The following is a 24,276-nucleotide window of genomic DNA, read 5'->3' as shown; positions in this document are numbered from 1 at the left end:
TTGACCAAATGTTTAAGGGCAAAAGAGTTTCCCCAACTCGCTTTTTAACAACGGGCAATTCCATATTTCATCCGTCCGAATGCATCGAAAGGTCTTCCATGGTAAGCGCGACGCAACCCTCGCGGCCTTCGGTCTCGGGTACGGATGGCTCCTTCGAACTAGGCAAGGCAATACCTGTGATCATAAACGGCCACATCTGCGAGACACTCGTTACGGTCTCCTATGCTAATCCGATATGCCTTTGCTTTTCCCCATGAATTTGCTTGTGACTTTCTCGACTCGAAGGAGAGACTACCACCTCCACTAAAAAAAGTAACCGAGGAAGATCCAACCTTGTTGGTGTCAGCTAGCAAATCAAATTCGAGTATTTTGACGAAGCTACACCCTGAGAAGTCGTGCTGGAGGGATGCGAGGGCACAAGGAAAGAAACTTCGGAAAAAATTGTTAGTATCGATCGTAATTTCGCCGCTGAAGTGTGTAACATCTTGTTTTTATTTACGGAATGCCGCAGAATGTTTCAAAGTAATCGGTTGTCGGTCATTAAAAGGTTAAGTGCTCGTTTAGTGAAGTGATCAGTGTTAGTGACCGCGAAGTATTGTAAATGCAAAGTGGTTTCTCGTGCTGTTGTACCTGCGATCAACGCTACCTGGGCATCATCCCTCAGTGATCGGGATTGGCACAGTGACCCAATGGAGCAAGTGTTCAGGCAGCAGGTGAATTCTTCTCCGAATGGGTGAGTTTTACCGATAGTAATTGCTCATATTACTATAGTCATATTATTAATCTCAATTCATTTAAACGTTTTTTGCTTTGGTCCGTCGTAATTAAAAAAATAAAAATCAATGTTTCCATACTTTTTACCGATTACAGCAACTAATACGTCCAATTTTTGTTCATTCATTGTGAAATAAATATTCTTGTAGAGTTTTCAATGTTTTAATACACAGTAAAATAACGTACAATCCGTAGGATCTACGAAAACATTGCTTTTTATTTTTTTTACTATGGTATTACTTTACTAAATCAGCATTTTAAAATTCTTTCTTCTCGTTTTTTATTTTTTACAACTTAGATAATTAATTTAAAAATTTGAAAAAATTCTATAATATATGTCTCAATAGTTAACGTGGTCTTAATTTTTTTCATAATTTTTCATCCAATACTTTAGGAGAAATTGAGCATTGACGTAAACATTTTGAGTTTCTTGTACAAGCCTCGAGCACGGTGAATAGCAGACGCTCCGCGTAGCTTGTGCCCTGTCGCTGGTCGGCCGAGCGCTCGCTATCCGCGCTTTCTGATTGGTCGATGTTTTTCGTTAATAACTCGTTAACAAAACTTCAGAGAACATTTTTGTAAAGGAAAAGGTTGTTTAGAATCACCTCAGGAATCTCCCCTTTTCGGCTCCGCCACCTTATGTGGGACACCCTGTATACAGAACATTAGGCAAGCAACTTTTCTCTTTTTTTCTAGTCCTCCTCCTCGGTGTCTCCAAACAAATCCCTCAATCTCCTTTTTACTCTTTCCCTTCTGTCCTTTTCTCCTCCTTTGCCTTCTTCTTTTGTTGCCTTTCCTTTCTTCTCCTCCCTTTGTGTTCCAGCTGATTTCCTTTTCCCTTGATCTTCCCTGCTGTTCTCAGTCTGTTCCTTTTCCATTTTTCTCCTTTGCATATCCTCCTCTTTTCCCATTTCTTTCCTCCTTTTTGCTTCTATCCCTCGATCCTCTTCCTTTGTATCACTCTTCTTGTTCTCAAATTGTACCTGCGGGTATCGTCTCTTCAGATCTTCAATCCTCAATTTCCTATCCTCCGTTTCTGTCTTCTCCTTTTCCCCTCCACTCTTGTTCATTCTCCTGTTGTCTTCGATCCCTTCTTTCTTCCCTTCTTGCACCCTCTCCTCTCTTCCCTGTAGCCATCTTTGCACTTTGTCCTTCTGCTCCTTCTTTGTGCTACCTACTCTCCTCATTTCCCAATTTATATCTATTTCTACTCTTTCCTTCTGTAATTTCCTGTTTCTATATTCTTCCTCCTCCTTTGCCTTTCTTTGTTCCGTCTTTCTCGCATCTATCCAAATGTCCTCTTTTCCTAGTATCCTATCGAAGATATTCTCCTTGTTGTCTTTTCCCGTTTCTTCCCTTATCTCCTTTTTTCCCATGCCTATTATCTTTTCTATTTTTATTACCCTCGGCTTCCTTGCTTTTCTTGGCGCATTTGATTCGTCAAGCTTTTCTATTTCCCTTTTCACCTTTTTGGTTATCGACATCTCCGAGCTGCTTGATCCTGATGCTTTCGAGCTCGTTAAATCTACATGTATTTCCTGCTTCTTTCCCTCTTTTGTTTCCTTTTTCCCTTCTTGTGTCCTCCTGTCTCTCCTCATTTTCATTTCTCAGGCCCTGTTCGCTCTTTCCCAGGCCTTGTCAAATTTACCGGTGAAATCTGTCCTCCTTCTTTTCTTTTCTTCTTCTTCTTCCTTTCTCTTTCCTTTCTTGTTTTCGTCCATGCTTTCCTGTCCTCCTTCTTTCGTGTCTTCCTTTTTCTTAGTCGTATCTTTGTCCTCCCTTTCATCTCCTTTTTTCGTCTGAGTCCCTTCTTCCCTCGTATCTTCTTGTTTCCTCTCCCCTTGAGTCTGTGTTCCCATACTTTCCTTTCCCGTCCCTCCTCTTTCTTGTCCAGGTCTATTCCCTTTTTTCTTATTTCCTCTCTCACATTTTCGTTTCTCCATATCGCATTGAAGGTTTCCTCCCTGTCCATTGTCATAAGTGCTGTTAGCATCCGTGCAAACCTATACCTGGTTTTCCGATTAACCACCACCTGTGTGTCTATCTCTTCTCCTCTTTCTTCATCTCCCTCCCTGCTCAATCGCTTGTTCCTACCTGTTTCCATATTCTCCATCTTGTCTACCGGTTCCTTCCTGTTTCTTCTGCCTCCGTCAGCTGTTCGACAGCTCGGGTTTCCTACGAAGATGTATCATTTATTAATTTACATATTAATTCCATGGTGTCGTTGTTAGTATTATTCTTATTATTATTTGTATTAATCTTATTGTTATTATTAATATCTCTCATTCACTACATTCATTCACCTACTCATGATTCCCTAGACGCCTTCTTCTATCTTCAGTTTGTTCTATATCACTTTTCCCATTTCCACTTAACCACTCCCCCTTCATATCACTGTGATGAGTATCTCCCCCCCCCCCCCCCCCCACCCCCCCACCCACCCCTCACACCCCAACGAATTATTCACTGTGCACTGTATCCTCTTATCTCTTTACTCATCTTGAAAATAGTCAAGGTGAGTAAGGCTTACCCCTCTTTCTCTATCTTCTTGTGTTGTTGTCTCCCCATCTACATACCCCTTTTTTAAAGAAAAGCATTTCCGGGCATAATATTTACTAAAGCCATTCCTTACTGCGCATACTCTTATGAGGTAGGGAGGACAATCAATCCAGATGTCCCATTGTCCGACCCGATTCGCACGAAAGAGTAGGGAACCACAGTTTCCGGGGAACGTAAGCTCTTATTTGTATATGCATGTCCCCCCCCCCCCCCCCCCCCCCCCCCCCCACCAGGATGGTGTCTCGGTGCATGCCGCTTAACCACGGCTACTTTCGATATTCGCCCCGAGCCCTGCAACCGACTCGGCCCCCGTGCTTCACTGGTTCTACCCGCCCGACTATCGACTAAACTTCCTTTCCCCTGATCGTTCTTTTTTTTACCGTCTCGTATTATTGCGCGACATCTTTACCGACTCGTATTCCTACGTATATTATTTTTTTGATTGATTCTCTTTACTTTCTATGATTACAAACTTCTGGTCTATACCATTTTCGACTGTTTTCTCGCTTCGACAAATAATGCGTAATCATTATGTGTCTCATCCTACATTATCTTTCGTGTAACTCAACTGCTATTTGTGCATGCAAAGTGTTGATTTTACTATATATATAGATATATAAATAAAATTTTCCCTAGGTTTTAAATCTTAATTTTCCCCTTGCTATCGCTTTTTAGCGTTCCCTTTTTCCTCGGCTACGCAGCCTTACATCCCCGCTGCCTATCTCTCATCCGCCCGCGCTGTCTTCCTATTTCCGTCCGAATCCCCTTACGCGCCACCCCTTGTCGCCGTTGCATCGCCGCTCGGCCCGTGCCGCAACGTTTTTCGTTCGCGTCGGTATACCCGATCTCTTCGCTGACGTTTGTCTACCATGAACATTTACCGACTATATCCATCTTTACCCTCATGCTAACGATCTTCCTTACCTACGCTCTCACGCGACTGTACCCGTTTTTCCCGCTCGACCACGCGTGGCTCTCGCGATTCTTTAACCTCTCCCGCCGATGACAGCTTATTCGCGTATCACGTAACACCGACTAGTATCTCGATTAAAATATGTTCCATTATTCTTTTACCCCCTACGATTCTCCTAATTCCGTTCGTTCTGTGTACTGCGCGTTTCGTACATGCTGCGTAAACACCCCGACGCGAGTGCGACGCTGGTCGTTCGATTAAACCACGATGTGTAAATTTCTGTTTTTACAATTTCACAGATTCCTGATCCGCCGAAGGGATTCGCAAAGCATCCTCCCCTCAGCTGTACAGTCAACCAGGTACAGTAATCACTTTACTTTTTTTCTATTAATCGAACATCAGTCGCAAACACGTCAGAGTGCATTTTTCAATGCCTTTTCTCGGCCCTGCGCGTTCCTCGCGTTACGTCTCTATTCACGTTTTCCTCGCGATCAACTTGTCTCGCAATTTTCGTATATTCCTACATCCATTCGCGATTCCTTTTTATTATCCTCCTCATCCCGTCCGTCACGACCGTGTCCCTATGTCTCGTCTTTTATTTCTCGCGTATCCTATCTCGAATAACTTTCTATTCTTTTCGCGTTTATAATTTTATTTCTCGTGTACCGACGAGTATTCATTCCTTGACCTGTACCGAGTCCCGTTATTTCCGACCGCCCTTGCCTTTTCATTGTGCGTTGATTCCCCCCTTTTACGGTCTTCGTGTTTTCCAATGTATTTTACTTTGAAAAACGATTCTTAGACTACCCGGCGCGCCTAATGACTTTCCCTTCGCGTGTTTATTATCATTTTTCCCGAACCTTCCCTTTCTAGTGTCGCGTCTCCGTCTTCGCCACTTCGATTTCTGTTTATTTTACTCGTCTCGCGTATATCTTCGAGCCGTCTCGATTCTAACGTATCGTCTTTCTATTTCGCGTCTTCCTAATCTCGTTCCTACATATTTTCATTTTTTCCGTTGCGTCATTTCTTGTGAAACTCTTAATTAATTAATTCTTTCGCTATGCCCCCCCCCCCCCCCCCCCCCCCCCAGTCTTCCAGGTGATGCTTACAGTCTTCTCTCTTGAATTCTCATGCAAATAACATCACTCTATCACAGCAAACCACACGTGAAAAACCTCACACAACAACCGCTCATGTCCCTCCCCCCTCAGCGTGTCGCTCGTGCGTTTATCTCACGCCTTGACCAGCGACTTCATAAGAAAATATAAAAACATTATTAATTGGTTCACAGTTTTCTAGAATTCTCCCGTGAGAGTGCATCACCCTGTGCTCTCTCTTTCTTCCGTCGGTTGAGCTCTCCCCTCTCCCCGCTCGTGTCCGACGGAAATTCGCAACTCTACCGTATCTTGTGTTTTTGTGCAGCGACCCTCAGAGCAGAGAGGTGGGCAACGTCCCTATCCACGTGCCTTACGACAGCAGTATGAGTCAGTCCCCCAGCCTCTCTCTCCTCGAGAACTCTATCTTCGCGTATCTATTTTATAAAGACTACTTTGCTTGTTGCATCGATTAATAGAAATTTTCGTACTAAATTCTTCGCGTCCTCGAGGTCATTTCCAGAGCAGCGCCCTATCTTTCATGCACATTAGGCAGAGTAGTATGGTATCGCTTTTCCTTCAATGTCTCGTGGTTTTCTTTTACTTTTTCTAGGTTATACTACATTCTACTCTACGTCGTTTCGCTGAGAGGGAAGCGTCACATCAGCTTGAAGAATTTCGAGAAGCGATCTTCCTCCAGAGACTCGAGCCTTCTCGTTCCGAACCTTTGCGAATTTTTCTGGATTTTAAAGGTAATCTCACTTGAATTTCTACTTCAGGCTAGAGTCGTTGAAGACAACTCTCACCCTGATTCTCTTTCAGTTTCGGAATTTCTCCGCTCCAGTCTCCCCGAAAAATCGCTTCTCCTCTGAAAAGAAAAGATCATGGAGGATGAAAAGATAAGAGAAGAAAGAGAGAAGAGAAGAAATGGCCCTCCTCGAGGACTTCCTCGTGCGATCCGACTCGGCAAAAAGCGCGAGCGGATAAGCCGTGATCGCACTGTCCCCTCGGCGGGCGGGCGTGTACGGGTGAGTCGCGGTGATGTCGGTGCCTCGGCGGGTGTGTCGCGGTGTGGTGTCGGCTGGCTCTACCGCGGCGAGAAGAGGTGCCCGTCGGTGTGTGTCGCGGTCGACGTCGCGCCCCCCTGTCGCTCTGTATGTGATGTCGGTTCGCGGCCAGAAGAGATGCCCGTCGGTGTGTGTCGCGGTCGACGTCGCGCCCCCCTGTCGCGCTGTACGGGTGTGTCGCGGACGAGTGTGATGTCGGTTGGCTCTACCGCGGCGAGAAGAGATGCCCGTCGGTGTGTGTCGCGGTCGACGTCGCGCCCCCCTGTCGCTGCGCTCCGCGCCGTCGGCGAGTAGCCCGGTGGGCGTCGTCCCCGCGTGACTCTACGGCAAGTAGGGTGGGCGAGAACTCTACCGCGTGCTTCTACAGGCTAGCCCCTCTGCCATCCGCGGATCCAGTGATCGAGACTCTCATCATCGAGGCGTTCGCCTTCTTTTTCGTAAGAGGACGACGCCAGTTTAATGTTTGCGAGAGGGAGAAATCCATCCTCTCTTGCGAGCGAGTCCGCGAGATCGTCTCAGAAGCAGCGCCCTATCTCTCTAACCCTTGCGGGCAGTGCAGTATGGTTTCGCCCTCCTTCGACGTCTCGCGGTTCTGTATTCTACGGACTTATCCCGGGATCGTCTCCGAAGCGACGCCCTATCATGTTAGCCCGTTCGGGCAGTGCTGTATGGTATCGTCACCCTTCGACGTCCCGCGACGGGTAGGAAACGAACTTGAAGCTACGCTACTCCCTTTTTGAAAATACTTTCCCGACGGAACGCTTCGCGCTGGAAATAGTGAAATATCGTCTATGTGGTGTTGCGTGAAACTTTCTTTCTTTTTTTTCCGTCATTCCTCTCCGCGGGTGATTCGAATTTTTCTCCTCCCGAGACACCGCGGGCCCTTCTACTATCTCTACTCGGAAGTCAACGCGTCAACGTTCTTTTCTCCTTCCGTTTCTCTCTAGATTTTCCAGCATGAGAGAGAGAGCCGTGTAAGACGACTCTCCCCTAGGCCCGTGGCGTCTTCGTCGAGGATTCGTCCGAGGCTCCCCCGCGGCTCGATTCGACTATCGATCGTTCGATAACTATTATTAATCGCTAATCTAACACAAAAATGGAAGAATCCGCGTGGAGGGATGGATGGGCTCGAGAACTATCGCGTGTCTGTATCGTTGCTGTCCCCTGATATCTGTAATCGTTCCGTTGAATCGCACGTTCTCGTTCGCGAGTAGACTCTATTCTCGTGTGCACCGCGCACTCGTCCCGATCGCGATCTCGTATTCTTACTCAAAGTTTTTTCGGCTCTTTTGTAAATTCTTCTTTTTCTCCTAGGTGTACCGTCGAGAACGAGCGAGAGGGGGAGAGAGAGAGAGAGAGAGAGAGAGAGAGAGAGAGAGAGAGAGAAACAACTGGCGAGACGCAGAAGAAGAAGAAGGAAGAGGATGCTGACGATGATAGCGATGACGATAGTAGCTTTGCAGAGGACGAGGTGGTAAAGGAGACGAAGAATGCTCCTCCTCGTCCGCGAGAGAAAGTCACGGAAGGCGACTCCCTCGTTCTTCCTCGCGTTAAACGTTGAGATTGATCAGTGTCCTACCTTCACGAAGCTTGAAGCACGGCGGCCTGTCGCGTCCCCTCGCAGTCGTTCGCCTGGACCTCGCGGTAATCACTTCACGAAGCTTGAAGCACGGCGGCCTGTCGCGTCCCCTCGCAGTCGTTCGCCTGGACCTCGCGGTAATCACTGCGCACACAAATACAAAGAGTCCAAGCTCGAGTAATTCCGTCACCTTAAGTGTTCAGAGTTTTGTTAGGGAAAAAATAGAAGACGAATGCACTAGCGTCCAAATGAATTCGCTTCGCTGTTCGCGCCGCTAGCGATGTCACTACCCACACACGACAAACACTTAGCGTTCATACACGAAAGACTCGGAAGTCGAAAAGAATGCTTTGGATGCTCGGGATGCTTTCACGTCGGAAAAACTGGTCAGCACTCTAACCCAGACCTAACCCATTTTTTTTTTTTTTTTTTTTTTTTTTTTTTTTTTAAACGTGGAGAAATGCCTAACGCACACCCCGGGATGGGGGAATCCCGGGGTAGTGTGGGGCTTGCACCCACTAAAACTCCACGGTGGCCATCTTCAGCGCATGAGGGGGGACTCCGGGAACTCTTCGAACACTACCGGAGCCCCCCGCAATGTTCCCATTGTGGGATTGGCGCCGCCGAGAGGGCCACACCCTCGACGACGCCCCTTCTGGGCCTTTTGACAGGAGGCCACCGGGGTCCCCCAACCCCGTGACCTCAGGCCCTGGCGGTCCCGCGCGCGGCTGACGGGCTCAGTAGCCGAGCCCGCCGCGGCATTATGCGCGGGAGCCGCCTGTTGGTGCCGGGCGGATAATGTTTCCGCCCGGCCAAGAGACGCGCGGACAGAGTCAGGGGGGACCAGCCCACCTGTGGCTGGGCCGGCACGTAACCGCCGCCCCGCTGCCCGACGCGACCCTCTTCTTTCTGCGCGAGCGGGGTCTGCGACCTCCCGCTCGCGCTCGTCCGCCTCCTTCCGGGTCATAATGTCCTCACAGACGGAGGCGAACGCATGCCAGGCGCCGCGATCGCCAGCGATCGCGGCTACCACGGCTCGGAGGGAGAGGTCGCCACCCATCTCCCTCCGGAGCGCTCACCTTTGAGCCGCAAAGGCGGGACACTCTTCCAGCGCGTGTTGCGCGGAGTCCTGCTCCGCGCCGCACTGGTGGCACATGGCCGTCGCCTCGGCACCTATTTTCGCCAGGTACTCCCCGAAGCATCCGTGCCCGGAGAGCACCTGGGTCATGCGGTAGGTGAGCCCACCATGCCTACGGTCCAGCCAGCTATCAAAGCTGGGCAGGACCGCCCCTACCGCCCGCTGTCGGTCGGCGCCGCTCCGCTGGAGCTGACGCCGCCATATTTCGCGGGCGGATCTTTGGGACTGGCGCCTCATTTCTGCCCCGACCGTCGCGTCCGGCGGTGCGTCCCCGTCCAGACGGAGGGCTTGCAGACGCCGATATACATCGGCGTGTGCCTCCGCCTGGATGTCGAAGGGGACGACACCCGCCAGAACCACCCAGACCTAACCCAGACCTAACCGAGACCTATGCTGATTATGCTGATTATGCTAACTGTCACGGGGGGAGTGATCACCGGTGTGACTCCCAGGCCACTATCAGACTTGGTACGTCCGACTTCACGCTGAAGCGTGGAGGCAATAACCCGTTCCTACCCTCAACCCCGGCCTCCGTTTTACCCCTGCTTTACCGGCCCGGGCCTATGCAGGGTGTGCCTTCGGCCGGGGGTACGCCTTCACCGAAGTTCGTGCCATGATTCCTCCCTAAGCTAACCTACGTTACACACAAGGTTCCCCGTGCGCGCACCCTAGGACCAGCTATGCTGGTACCTTCCCCCCTCAGCTAATCTTCCCCCCACCCTAAACCGTTGTCGAGCCAGCTGAATTTCGCCGAAATCGCCTCATCGATCTGCTGACGATTCGTCTGTCGATCGAGCTATCGACGATATCAGCTCCGTCAGTGTTTTTGACGCGTCTCTTTTTCCCAAAATGTTTTCAACCCCCCTTTATGCCCAGAGACGCAGAAAGCTCCCCCTCTCCCATTGACGGATATGCATTCCTAAATCCCCTCACCCCACGGCGTTGACCGCCCACCCTCACTCTCATCCCCCACCCTCTCGCGTGCTTTTACTCCCTTATGCTCTAGCTCCTCTAAGTCCCCGTATCTACCTGCCGTTTTCCCCCTGGAGGCTTCCGATCTCAGAAATCGCAGCTCGTTCGTGTTGAATCGCTACAGTGCTGAGATGAGGTGTAAACCTTCCCCATCTCCGGCCTCTGTACTTCTTCCCTTTTTCAGGAAGGTCTTTCCTTTCGGAATCCCCATGTCCTTTCGGACAGGTAAGCTTGGATTTGGCTTCCAGCCGCCTCCATTTCTCGTACGCCGGATGCGCAACGTATGTCAAGTAGAGAGAGAGTTTCTAGGACAGATCGACTCCTCGTCCCTATGTTGCCGCGGAACTATGGGACAATTTGCCGTGGATTCTCATTGGGCCCTCCCCTGCTCCTATGTTTCACCTTTTACAGCTCAACTATGGAGCAGGTGATTCGCGGGGATCAGGAGTCGTCTAGATCTATGCTCTGCCTCCCCACAGAGGTTCGCTATGAAGCTAGATTATCCCGCGGGGACGGATGCATGTTCTACTCCTTGTCTATTCTTCGGCATTGCTGCCTAGATATGACCCAGTTTCGTTTGAGGACGCGTTTTGACTCTAAGACAGGTTACTCTCTGTACCCTCCCGTTACGCATCTTATCCCTCCTTCTCCTGTTGTTTTATTACTCGTTATCGATTATTATTATTATCATTATATATACACACACACACACACACATATATATATATATATATATATATATCATATTATATATATATTATACTATATATATACATACACATATATTTTGAACAAAAATATTCATTTATATTCATTATTTTTTTTTTTTCGCAGTTTCCCAGGTATATTTATCTTGACTCGTCGACACGATTCTTTTGGTAAATATTCCATTTATTATTCCTCTATCTCCTTCCTCTTCTATACAGATTCTTGCTCTTACTATTGTTATTTGTTATTATCGTTATAATTATTATTATTATCATCGATATTATTTAACTACAAACATTTCTTATTTCATTCGATACACTGACTCTAACGTTGTGTTCGTTAACATTATCCTTACATTCGTTCATTCATATATATGTATATATACGTCCTCTGCTCTTGCCCTGACTACAATTTTTCTATTCCTTGTCACTACTACTATCATATTCTATACTTTAACGTGCGATACTTATTATACATTTAATGTACAATTGTCTCTTCATTCCGTATATCTTGTAACATTTGAAAGCTCTCTTTTAATCATTCTCGTATCGTGTTTTTTTGTCCTATTCTATACAATGTGTTATCTCTATATCCATTCAAAAGTTTCTTTCTCTCTCTCTATACTATATTTATAGTTGTTTAAAAAGCGGTTATATAACGGGCATTTGGCTCGTCCGCGAGATTCGTAATTTGTTGGTATACGTGACCGACCGAAGGTGGCCTTCGGTTGGAGCATACGTTGTCCTAGCAGCAAAACACGATCAGCTGTCGTATGACTTGTTTTTGTCGTCAAAATTAAAGTTCAAACAAAGTAAGCGTTGTCGAGCAACGGTTTTGAACTCCAGGCTCGATGTCGAGTGGGGACATCGGAGCCTGAAGGAGAGAGAGAGTACATCGTACTACATTAGCACGAAACAAAAGATAATTTGTGAGCGCCGCGTAGTGGTAAAATTTGGCACGTCTTCCGCTTCGCGGAGACACGCACGGCTCTCGCCCCAGTCGTCTTGCGACAACCAAGCTTGCAACAGTCAGTGAGACCGTTCGTCAAGCGTTTCTCAGCTCAGCCAGTCTCCAGATTTGAAGTAGTTTGGTTACCAGACACTTGAAATCTCACTAGCTCTCAAAAGCTGAACCTCTGTCGCCGACAGACTAGGAAGCTCTGCTCGATTCGTACGTATAATACGTACGAAAGAGCACCTGGTTTGTCTTAGGAGACAATTGATCGAGATTTGCACTCTTGGAATCGGGGCCTGCCCTGATTCTCTGAGTCTCGTTTCGTCTCGGAGCAACAAAGGCCGCTGGCTGTTGGATCCCTGAGAGACGGGTTACAACAGAGAGAGATAACGTACGTGCCTATCACCTCTGCGTTACTCGTGCTCTGCCACCCCGTTTAGAAGCAACCCCCGTGTGACGAATAGAAGCACACGGTAAGGTGAACGGAGTCGCGGAGCCTCTGGCCGTCCTCAGCCTCCAGGACCAGCAATTCGCTGGTTATAGCGTGTCCCTCCGCTCACGAATCCCTAAGTTACTTGGATTCGTACGGAACGAACCTTTCCAAAAGGTGCAAGGCGAAGAGAAGAGGTCCCTTCTCCTCTCTAGCCACTCGCTCATCGACTCCTTCTTCGCACCAGAAGAAGAGTCGATAATACAGTCCACTGCATTACCTTTGCGTTACAGGCAAGGTATTGCTATCCCCTCCAAATAGGCTCGCGAGCGCAGCCTGGAGTTGGGAATCTTTGGTATAGCTAGACTTCCACTCTTGCTTACCGCCGCGGTTCCGCCGCTATCTCTCTTTTTCAGACGTCAACGTCGCTAAGGGGAGCACCGGCGTCGCCACGACCACAGGGCCCTCCGATCCACCGCCGTCCACCCGAGCCGACGAGGACCGGAGCCAACACCCAGCCCCAAAGAAAAGCTCTTCAATAAACGTCGCTTACAAGCCCTTTTCAGGGCCGACAAAATATAAAACTTGTGTTTTCGTTTCTTTCGCATTCCCTCCATCTCACCTCATCCGGACCTCCGTTGGATCCCTTATTTTAAGCGATTCCAACAATAGTCCTATTCCCTTCTACTATCCCTATTGTATTATTTCTATATTCTGAACGACTATTGACCCGTTCCATTGATGATTACGCTCGCGACCTCTCCTTCCTTGCTCCTTTCCACCTCCTTCCTTTCTGTCCATCGGGTGTCCCCTCTCTCTCTCTCTGCTTCCCGTCCATGTCCCATTCCTGTTTCTCAGTCCATCGTTCCTTCGCCTCTGTCGTTCTCCTTCCGATTTGCTCGTTCGCCAAGTCCGTCCTTGTCTTTTCGCTCCTTCGGTTGGCTGTGAAAACAGCAAATTCTCATTAGTTTTCTGCTATCTTTCGCTCTCACCTTCACTTCTGTTCCCTGGTTTTGTGATGACGGGGGCCCCGACCTCGCCCCCATCCGTGAGTCCCCCCAGGATCGCTCGATCCTATCATCCCAGAAGATGATCTGAACTTAGTGAAGGCCTTCTCGGCCACCACCCAGTCGGACTCTCCGTTTTGATTCTTACCCCTGGAGGCTGGTTCGGATAACTCCACGAACCAGTCCCCGTTCCGTGTTCCTCTCGTCTCGTGGTGCCCTCTTCCCACTTTGCCTCCTTCTCCTGCTGCTTCATCTGAAACACAACCTCCTCTCCTTCCTTCCATTAGTGTCCATTTTCTATTCTCCTTATTCCTCTATCTTTCTGTAAAATCAATCAGTTTATTAATCGCAATCATTACATCTCCTCGATAAACCCTTGTCCCTTGTACGCTCTGTATTAGTATCTCGCCCCGCTTGCGTGTGTTATCGGTTTGCTCGCTTGTGTTTTATTTATTTATTCGTCATCTGTATGCTTTCGCGTACATATATGAATGTTTACATTTCCGCATCTTCAACTCTTACATTACTTCTCCTCCTACGCTCTCCCCTTTATTTACAACAGTTTATATAGATTTTTTTTTTTTTTTTACATTCGTCTTAGCTCGTCTCCTCCCCCACTTTCCCTTTATCTCCTCCTTCTTCCTTTTCCTCTCCTGCTTTCTTTCTTCCGTCCCGTCTTTCTTCCTGTCTCTCCTACTTCCTCCTGTTAGTATCCCTGGCGTTTTCCTCTCTGCCTTGTCTCCATCTCCTCCGCGGTGTCTTCATTCGCTGCAAAACAGTACAATCGGTTACTTCTCTGTCTTCTCTCACCTCTGTGTCCGTTGCGATGAGAGCCCCGACCTCGCCCTCACCCGTGAGTCCCCCCAGGATCCGCTTGATCCTATCATCCCCGAGGATGATCTGAACTTAGTGAAAGCTTCCACCTTACGGTGGAAGCCACCACCTATTTGGACTCTCCGTTAACGGTAACCCTTGGTTTACCTTACCCCGGTCGCTTCCAGGGGTTTACTTCTAGCATGAATTTTGCTAGTTTATCCAACTTCATACTTTTCACTTTCCATGAGTCTTGGACACCTACATATGATGTGCGCGCTGCTCTCCTCTTCTCTCTCGCAGAAGCTGCACATCCTGTCTTCCATCTGTTTCATTCTCGTCAGGTGGAGCTATAGCTGCGCGTGCCCCGTTAACAATCCTGCCATCAGCCTGCATTTCCCTCTATCCATCGCAATCAAATTCTTTGCATATTTGTAGCCCGGCTCTCCTCCCAGCATCTCCCTCGCCTCCCTGCATCCTTCCGTTTCTTCCCATCTCCTTTTCCTCTGTTCCATTGCCCATTCCTTGATTGCCGTCTTTACCGTAAGTATTGACATCGCCAGATATGGTTCTGCTCCCATTGGAACTTCATCCGACCCTTCGTTCGCCAGCTTATCTGCCATTTCGTTCCCTTCGATTCCTTCGTGCCCCGGTACCCACATTAGCACAATTCTATTTCCTCTCCCTGTCAGGTCGTTTAACCTCTTCTTGCATTCCATGATCGATATCGACTTGTGCGCCGGCTTGCTCAACGCCTTCAGCGCTGCCTGGCTGTCCGAACATATAGCGATTCTCTTTTGCCTGGTATCCCTTTCCATCAACATTTCGGCGCAATCTTGGATCGCCATTACCTCCGCTTGGAAGACCGTTGCCAGTTTCCCTAATTTCAGTACCTTCTTGTCCGTGCCATCCTCGTTTGTCCAGGCTGTCCCTGTGACGCCTTCCTTTTTGGAGCCGTCCGTATACCATATCTGGTGGAACCCTTTCATACCCTTCTTCTTATCCTTCCAGTTCACCTTGCTACCGACCTGAATCTGAAACCTCCTCTGAAACATAAATTCCAGAGTTTTGTTGTCCTGTCTCATACTTACTAATTCCCTTACGGTTTCACTTCCTTCCACTTTCAGTATGGAGCTATGGCCGAAGTCTCTTTCCTTCCACACGTTCCATGTCACTAGCCTGTGTGCCATTTTCAGTGCAAGCGTCTTAATTTTGATATCCAGTGGTTCTATTCCCGCCACCACCTCTGCTGCCCTTGTGGGTGTTGTACTTAATGTACCTAGGATTCTTTTTAGCGCCACCCCTTGTAGCCCGTCCAGCTTGTCCTTGACCGTCCTCATGTTTGCCGCTTCCCACCATGCGATGCTGCCGAACATCAACCTCGGAAGCACGATCGCCTCGTACATCCATCTCGTCGGTGCCGGTGTGAGACCCCACGTAGGACCTACCACCCTGCCCAACATTGCCAAATTTGCCTTAGCCTTACTGACCTGTTTGAAGACGTGCTTTCTCCATGTCAGCCTCTCATTCAGCAATACTCCCAGGTACTTCACCTCCTTCGTGAACTCCAATACTTGTCCCATATACCTTAGATCCGTGATGACCGGTCTGTTTATCTTTCTCGTGAACAGGATCGTCTCCATTTTAGTTGGATTCACCGACAGGCCCGTCTTTCCTGCACCATTCCTCCAGCACCAGCAGCGCTTTCCTTGCCCTACTGGTAACAATTAACTCATTCTTTCCCGTTGCCAGGAACGTTACATCATCGGCATACGCCAATACCGTTACACCGCTCTTTTCAAGCTTGTGTAGGAGACCATCCACTGCCAAGCACCATAACAGTGGTGACAGGATTCCCCCTTGGGGGCAGCCCCGATTCACGAAACCTTTCGTAATCGTTACCCCTTTCGAGGTTTGCAATTCCCTGGTGGTTAACATGTTGTTAGTCCACCGGTAACCCAGACCTAACCCAGACCAATCCTTTGGGCACTCCTAAGAAGAATTACATTCTTATACATTTGAGCCGCTTCAGCCCACATGGGCGCTCCATATAGTAAAATAGGCTCAAGGACATAATAATATAGTTTTCTCCTATCAACCGTATGTCCCGCAATATTCGGCATTAATCTGCTCAGAACCGAAATCAGTCTGACAGCTCTTTTAGTTGAGTTAACGAAATTTTGATTGAAGTGCCTCTTCGTATCAATTACGACACCAAGATATTTGAGACAATGACTAGGTCTAAGCTCATGGTTACCTAAAGTTATGGAAAATCTTGTAGGGACTCTTTTAGGGTTTAACAGTACCATCTCAGTTTTTTCACTAGCCAAACCAAGGCCACCATCACTCAGCCAACCTTCAATATTACACATAACTGAGGTGGCTTTTTCTCTTATAGATTCCAAGTTACTATCAGCAATCAAGATGGCAATGTCATCCACGTAACCAAGTATTCTAACACCACTCGGCACCTGCATACACAAAACCTCATCATAAACCAAGTTCCAAACTATAGGACCCAATACCGAGCCCTGCGGGACCCCGGCAAAGATATCCAAATGGATCTTCTCCTCATTTGTAAGGTTATACACAATCTTACGGTTTGAAAAATAACCTTTAAGTATCTGTCGTAAATAAAAGGGAAAATTCCTGGATTTTAAATTTTCTGCAATTTTGGACCATCGTAACGCATTAAAAGCGTTCCTAACATCAATAGTTATAAGACACGCAAATTTATTTTTCAAGATGGCGGTTTCCGCAAATTTCTTAACCTCCATAAGGGCATGAATGGTGCTCCTACGCGGGCGTGCACCAAACTGGTTATCCGCAAAAATTTTAGGTCCCAAGAAATCAACAATTCTTTTCTTAAGGACATACTCAAATAGCTTAATGTCTGCGCCAATGACACTTAGTGGCCGATATGCATTAGGTTTACCTGGGTCCTTTCCTTCTTTTTGCAGTAAAGTAACCCGAGACGTGGTCCATTCAACAGGCAAAGAACCCTTACGCAAGAGGGAATTAAAGAAACCAGCCATTCTCAAGGGGTCAAAGTTGGCTAACCCTTTCACCACGATTGGTGGAACTCCATCTAGACCAGGAGCCTTATTAGTCTTCATCAGCATCGCAGCCTCCATAACATCCGGACCAGTTACTGGAGTAAAGCTTCTATCAATAAACCACTGGTCAGTATAATCCTCAGCCGGATCAGGGAAACCAAGACCAGCTTCACACAACTGAGGTAGAGGTTTCCTAGCCTTTACATATTTAGTTACCACCTTATATGGTCTACCCCACACATCATGTTTCAACGTGGAACACAAATCGTTCCAGACTTTAGCTTTACTTTTAATAATAGCAACTCTCAGGTTTCTTCTCGCTATTTTAAATGCGGCGGTAAACTCATCGGCCTTGACATCCTTACTTTTGGTCGCCTTCTGAGCCGCCTTCCTGGCCCTATTAGATATTTTCCTGAGCTCACTTATCTCAGGGTTCCACCAGTTGTTAATTTTCGCACTTCTAGGTGACCCTAGCCCAATCCTTCTCATTGAGGCGTCACATACAAGTGGGATTGTTCTAAGGAATTCTCTGCTCATAGCCTCATCCATCGGCTCGCCTATAGGTATGTGCGCCACATACTTCATATAAGTAGTCTTCATAAGGTCAGTATTTACCGTTTTAGTATTCCAAATCGCACTAAAACCACCTCGAAACGTCTCCGCACATCTTCCGATCACATGGAATAGATATAGGTGGTCAGACCCAGAATCCTTATCCAGGGTCCTACTGACCCTCGTTCTATCGAAAGTTATTTTATCCGCACACGCAAAGTCAATCTTTGATTTTTTGCTACCCCTGGAAAAGGTGTAACCACCAGCCGTAACAATAGGATGCAGGCCATTCAACCATAACACCTCAGAAAGGGCAGAACCACGCTCGTCCATGACAGAAGAACCCCAGGCCGGGGACTTAGAGTTAAAGTCACCCATAACCAACACACGGCGACCAACAGTACTCTTAAGAACATGAAAATTATCAAGGAATCTCACGAAATCTCTTTTGCCAGAGTTGGGCGAAACATAAGCACTACCAACGTAAATCTCACCTATAGATGCAAAAACCATACCATCTTTACAAACAGTGAGATCCTCATTTGGTCTTACACCATTTATACCTGTAAACCAAAGGGCAACAGTACACTTCTCGTCAGTTAACCAATTGCCCGGGTTAAACAAGGGTTCCTGAACGGCGACAACATCGACTCTGTATTCATATGCCGTCTGTACTAAAAGATCGTGTGCTAAGCGGCAATGATTCGCGTTAATCTGGAGGCACCTTAATTCCGCGAATATGTCAATACACTCCGGACCGCCAATTTATACTGGGGGCAATTTAGGGCCCCGGCAACGTGACCAACTCTATTCTCAGGCACACCAGCCAGTACACACAATCGACACCGAGCCGGCGCCTTACACAGCCCTATATTGTGGCCATCCATGCCACATTTACGGCAGATCTCATTACCCCTGGTCTTGAGGTCACATTGGCATGAGATATGTCCCAGTGCATGGCATCTGAAGCACCTCCGCACCTGAGGCATTATTCTAATCCTGGCTACCGCATAGCCGATCTTGACTTTGTCATTGTCTTTGACCTTAGTAGCACACCTGGTCGGTATTTCAACAACTGCTATCCTTTGGCCACTATTTGTCTCTCTTAAGAGCCGCAGACTTAGATACCTCTTTTCGGGTATGTCATAATTTTCGGCCAATTTCTCTATTATTTCTTCGCCAGTCACGATAGGATCAAGGTCTCTTACTTCCACCGAGACCTTAGGTCTAAGGGTCTTTATCTTCTCAGTTTGACCAATGGCTCCTTCGATCATGCCTCTTACCTCATCAGCGTTGGCACTATCGTCAAGTTCCATAATAAGATCACCAGATCTCCATTTTTTGACCGCTTTCAGTCCGTCTAATTTACGAACCGTCTTTTGCGTGATCTGCCTAAATAGGTCAGCATATGTTTGACCTTGTTCGGTTTTAACAAGCACGGCCTCAGGTCTAGGAGGGGGACGTCTCTTCCTGGCCATCCTATCTCCCTTCCCTTCTCCAGTTATCCTTCCCGCAGGACCACTTTTCCTTCCATCCACATCCCTATCCCTATATCCATTGTCTCTCCTTTCCCTAGAAACCGTGATCCATCTCCCGTTCCTTTCCTTGTTATCCTCATACTCTTCCCCCGTCGTCTCTCCTTCGGTCCTTTCGCCCTCAGTCGTGGTTCCTTTATCAGGACCTACCACTCTTAGGTCCGAGGCCGAGTTTAGCGTATCATCACTATCATACACATCCCGATTACGTAATCTCTTTTCCCTATCATTTTGGGGTGGTGTACGGATTTTCCTCTTATTTTTATACGGAATTTGTTTATTTTCCATTATCTTGATTCGATGGTCAACTTTTTTATCTTCCAAGATTTTAACTTGATGGTGTCTCATATTGTTGGTTTTGTTTACAATTTTATCCGTGTATTTATTACTTTTATCCGCGTATTTATCGTCTTTATCTGCATCTGTATTACTTTTATCCGCGTATTTATCGCTTATATCCGCGTATTTATTGCTCTGGTGTATTTGTTTAGGTCGATATTGTTCTTCTGTGTCCATAATTTTAAGCTCATTTTTATCGTTAGCATTATCGCTTTCCCATTGGACTCTTTCACTTTTTATCCTTTCAATATCGTCTTTTAGGTTTTTAATTACTTCATCTCTCTGTTCTAACTCTTTTTTAATGTGTCTCGAACCGTTTTTAATTTCTTCAATCTCTCTAGTTTTATCCTCGAGTTCTACTTTCCATTTTGTTCTCTCTTGAGAGAGAATCTTCCTCTCTCTCTCCAGCCGATCGCACCTATCATTAAGGTCTTCTATTTGCTTCTTGATGCAAAACTCCTCTTCGTCTTTGTAGGCCTTGATGTTAAAAATAACGTTTTTAACCAGGATCCACTGATTGGTATTTACACGACAAAGGTCTTTAACTTCCTCTTTAATGTTGTGGTTCCTAATGATGTCTTCCTCAAGTTTTTGAGCGTTAAGGATAGCCATAGTAACCACGCTACAGGCCTTCTGGATACCCTCCTTCAAAGGGCCACCACTGTCCACATTCATATTTCCTGTATTGGGTGTCACCGTAGGAACAACAATATCCACTGTGTGCCCAGTACGCGGGGCCTGGGTTTTAGTATGGCTCCTCGATTTAACCTCACTCTTAGGAGTGGCAAATGCCCTCTTTTTATTAACACCATCCTCTCCTAGCCTAACTTCAGTAGGTCTCGATGGTAAAACCTCGCTATAAGATCTTGGGCGCATCTCACGTCCTATCCTGAAGTCATTTTCGCCAACCGGACTCGTACCTCCTGTTCTACCCGCATTAGGGGAATCATCAATGGCCCTCTGTTCGGCACGATTTATTTCGTCTTTACTGATGACTACAACGGGTACTTTATGTCCCTGCATTGTATTCGGATCTTTGCCAGAAGACTCAGGCTCGCACACCTTTATCAGACTCATATTTCGCTTACCGACTTGGGCCGCCCACTCAATACTTAGTTCAGGACGATCTCGCAGGAGCAAAATCTCCTCATGGGCCGTCTTTTCCTGCCCAGTCTGACACACACCTGTCACTATAACATCGGCTGTAGCAATATTTGAGATAGAGCCCCGCCTGGTCAAGCTACTACCCCCAGCTAACTCACTGTCGCACGCGCCGCTGGGTACGCGTGGGCCCGGGCGATCCCCCGGCAGCGGCCCTTTCCTATTGTCATTGGGTGTACCACTCATCGTTGCCCATTTGCCGGATGGAGCACCCAATGACCGCCTACTCGTCAAGGTGTATGTGAGGTAGTGTATGTGTGTGAGTGTTAACATCTATCCCTTACACTGGGGACCCGCAGACACAGGCGGTAGCGGGCCAACCAGGCGGGGACCGATGTGTGTGCGTGTGTGTGTGTATGTGTGTGAGCGGCGCGCGAATGTGACAGGTAAGTGTAGTGTACTTGTAAGTGTGTGTGTGTGTGCATGTATGTGTGCGCGCGTGTGTGATAGCAGGCTCGTGACCGGGCTCTTTAACGCCACCCCGGCCATGCAGCTTTCGGCACCCGCTAGGGACCTTAGCTTTAGGCGTTTACCCCTCACCCCGTTCGCTTTCTGTTGCAGGCATCACCAACCAGAGGACCAGGACCAGGACCCAGAGGACCCAGGACCAGGACCAGGACCCGAAGGACCCAGCCTAGAACCAGGACCCAAAGGACCCAGGACCAGGACCACCAGCCAGATAACCCACAACAGAAACCCAGGGACCACCACGAGGAGGTGGAGTGTGAGGATTTGGACCAGTTGGGCCCCCAACTTCACCGAAGTTCTCCGCACCAGGTAAGTGTCACAGGTAAGTACCCATACGAACGCACCCTCGGAACGCCATCATCCAGCAGGGACCAGACAGATACCAGCCGTGGGCGGCTCACCCCCAGGCCCACCGGGCGGAGTGCACTCTATACGAGTCCAGTCCACCCGGTGGGCCCCAGGGAGAACGCCCAAGACCAGCATCCACCCAGCCGAAGCCAGAAGATGGAGCCCTCAGGTGAGTATCCTACAGGGAACCTGCTAACCACCCGGATATAGGAGAACATCAGTTCCATCGGGGTTTTCGACCCGATACCCAGTTCGTCGAAGCACCATGGTGAGTACAACGAACAACTGAGTACCAGGAAGACCCTTCCAGTCCTTAAGTCCCCAGACCTAACCCAGACCTAACCCAGACCTATGCTGATTATGCTGATTATGCTGACTGTCAACGGGGGGAGTGATCACCGGTGTGACTCCCAGGCCACTATCAGACTACAACGTCCGACTTCACGCCGAAGCATGGAGGCAATAACCCGTTCCTACCCTCAGCCCCAGCCTCCGTTTCGCCCCTGCTTTACTGGCCCGGGCCTACGCAGGGTGTGCCTTCGGCCGGGGGTACGCCTTCGTCGAAGTCCGTGCCATAGTTCCTCCCTATTCGTAGCTAAAGGTGGTATAAGACGTTGGGTCCCCCGGACTTCTCACACGCATTCGAGTCCTGCTAAGGACCCGATCTTGGCTTGCACCAGATCGCTGCGAATTCGTCCTCGATTGAAGCCTCCCTAAGCTAACCTACGTTACACACAAAGTTCCCCGTGCGCGCACCCTAGGACCAGCTATCCTGGTACCTACCCCCCTCAACTAATCTTCCCCCCACCCTCACCGTTGTCGAGTCAGTTGAATTTCGCCGAAATCGTCTCATCGATCTAATGACGATTCGTCTGTCGATCAAACTATTGACGATATCAGCTCCGTCAGTGTTTTTGACGCGTCTCTTTTTCCCAGAATCTACCCTCCCACCCCCCTTATGCCCAGAGACGCAGAAAGCCCCCCCCCCCCCCCCCACCCATTGACGGATAAGCAGTTCTAGATCCCCTCACCCCACGGCGTTGATCCCCAACCCTCTCATCCCCCACCCTCTCGCGTGCTTTTACTCCCTTATGCTCTAGCTCCTCTAGGTCCCTGTATCTACCTACCGTTCCCCTGGAGGCTTCCGATCTCAGAATTCGCAGCTCGTTCGTTGAATCGCTACAGTGCTGAGATGAGGTGTAAACCTTCCTCATCTCCGGCCTCTGTACTTCTTCCTTTTCCGGAAGGTATTTCCTTACGGAATCCCCATATCCTTTCGGACAGGTAATCTTGGAATTGGCTCCCCGTCAGACGGCTCGCCGTTTCCATTTCTTTTGCGTTCTAGGATGCACAACGTATGTTAAGTAGAGAGAGTATTTCATGGACAGACTCCTTGTCCCTATGTTCTATGTTTCCAAGGAACTATGGGACGAGCCGTCTCGGATAACTGTGGACCCTCCCCTGCTGCTATGTTTCGCCTTTTACAGTTTAACTATGGAGCAGGTGATTCGCGAGGATCGGGAGTCATCTAGATCTATGCTCTGCCTCCCCACAGAGGTTCGCTCTGAAGCTAGATTGTCCCGCGGATTCGGACACATTCGCTACTCCTTGCCTATTCTTCGGCATTGCTGCTTAGATGTGGCCCAGTTTCGCTTAGGATACTTTTGACTCTAGTGCAAGGTATCTCTCTTTACTCTCCCGTTGTGCACCCTACCTTTCTATGTTTTGTTTTGTATATCTACTTATCAAGGTATGTTCAAAATTTGCTTATATGACATTCTGCTAAAATCTGTGTTTATTTATTCCTCAACACTCCTTATCTATTTCTCTTCCTTATACAGGTTACATTCTCGTAAGTTTTGATTCTATTCGCTTGTTTATTCATTTAACTCGTATCTTATTCGTATTCCATCCTATATTCTCATTCATTTCGTATTCTCATTCTATTTTGCTATTTACCTATTCGTCATATTCTATTTTCATTCAATCACGTTTACATCTATGTCTCGCCATAATTTATTGTCTCGATCTAATTAACCATTTCAGTTTTGCAATTATCATATCTCTGTTTCTATTTCTAACAGTTCATAACCGATTTCTCGTTTCGTTTTATTTCATCATCTACTCATCCTATTTATTTATTCATCTATTGTTCTATTTACATTTCCTACTTGTGCCTATACATTTTGTGTATATATATCTTTTTTTTTTCAATCTCTAAATTTGTTTTAAAGAAAAAAGAAGCTTTTTTTTTTTTTCTTCTATCTATCTAACCGTTCCTAATATACTTCTCCTCCTCTTTCTCTTTCTACAAATTACATTAATCTTTTGTACAATATGATCTAATTTCTTCTTCTTTTCCATTTCCTCTCCTGTTCCTTCCGGCTGCTCTCCTTTCTCCCCGCAGTCCTTTCCCTGATTTCCATTTCCTGATCCTTGCTGTTGCTCCTTTTCTCGCATTCTGCTCTCCATTTGACTCGTCCCCTGCTTCCTTCCTTCCCTTCCTGCAGGCCCTTTTCTCTCTCCATCCTCCTTCGGTTTAGCTGTAAACATTTACTTAGTTTTATTCTTACATTCGCCTTCCGATCCTCGCTCTGTTCGTTATAAGTGTTGACAGGGGCCCCGACCTCGCCCCTATCCGTGAGTCCCCCCAGGATCCTTCCGATCCTATCATCCCTCAGGATGATCTTAACTTAGTGAGGGCCCTTTCGGCCGCCACCCAGTTAGACTCTCCGTTTAGACCTTACCCTCAGGGAGTGATCCGGTTAACTCCACGGATCACACCTTACTCCATGTTTCCGCTGCTTCC

General features: G+C 47.8%; 1 protein-coding gene across 1 annotated transcript; it reads right to left on the bottom strand.

The window, feature by feature from the left end:
* Positions 1-14,358: 14,358 nt before the first annotated feature.
* Positions 14,359-15,651, bottom strand: LOC143187811 (uncharacterized). Its single transcript, XM_076392012.1, has one exon. The coding sequence runs from the start codon at positions 15,649-15,651 to the stop codon at positions 14,359-14,361; it is 1,293 nt and encodes a 430-aa protein (XP_076248127.1).
* Between the last annotated feature and the right edge of the window lie 8,625 nt (positions 15,652-24,276).

This window comes from Calliopsis andreniformis, unplaced genomic scaffold (genome assembly GCF_051401765.1).
Source record: "Calliopsis andreniformis isolate RMS-2024a unplaced genomic scaffold, iyCalAndr_principal scaffold0325, whole genome shotgun sequence".
NCBI classification, from domain to species: domain Eukaryota; kingdom Metazoa; phylum Arthropoda; class Insecta; order Hymenoptera; family Andrenidae; genus Calliopsis; species Calliopsis andreniformis.
The sequence above is the reverse complement of the archived record's forward strand: the minus strand, read 5'-3'. Positions and strand labels throughout refer to the sequence as shown.

What these genes read in the sequence shown, in the direction of transcription:
- LOC143187811 (XM_076392012.1), bottom strand. Translation starts at nt 15,651, where the DNA reads ATGGAGACGATCCTGTTCACGAGAAAGATAAACAGACCGGTCATCACG.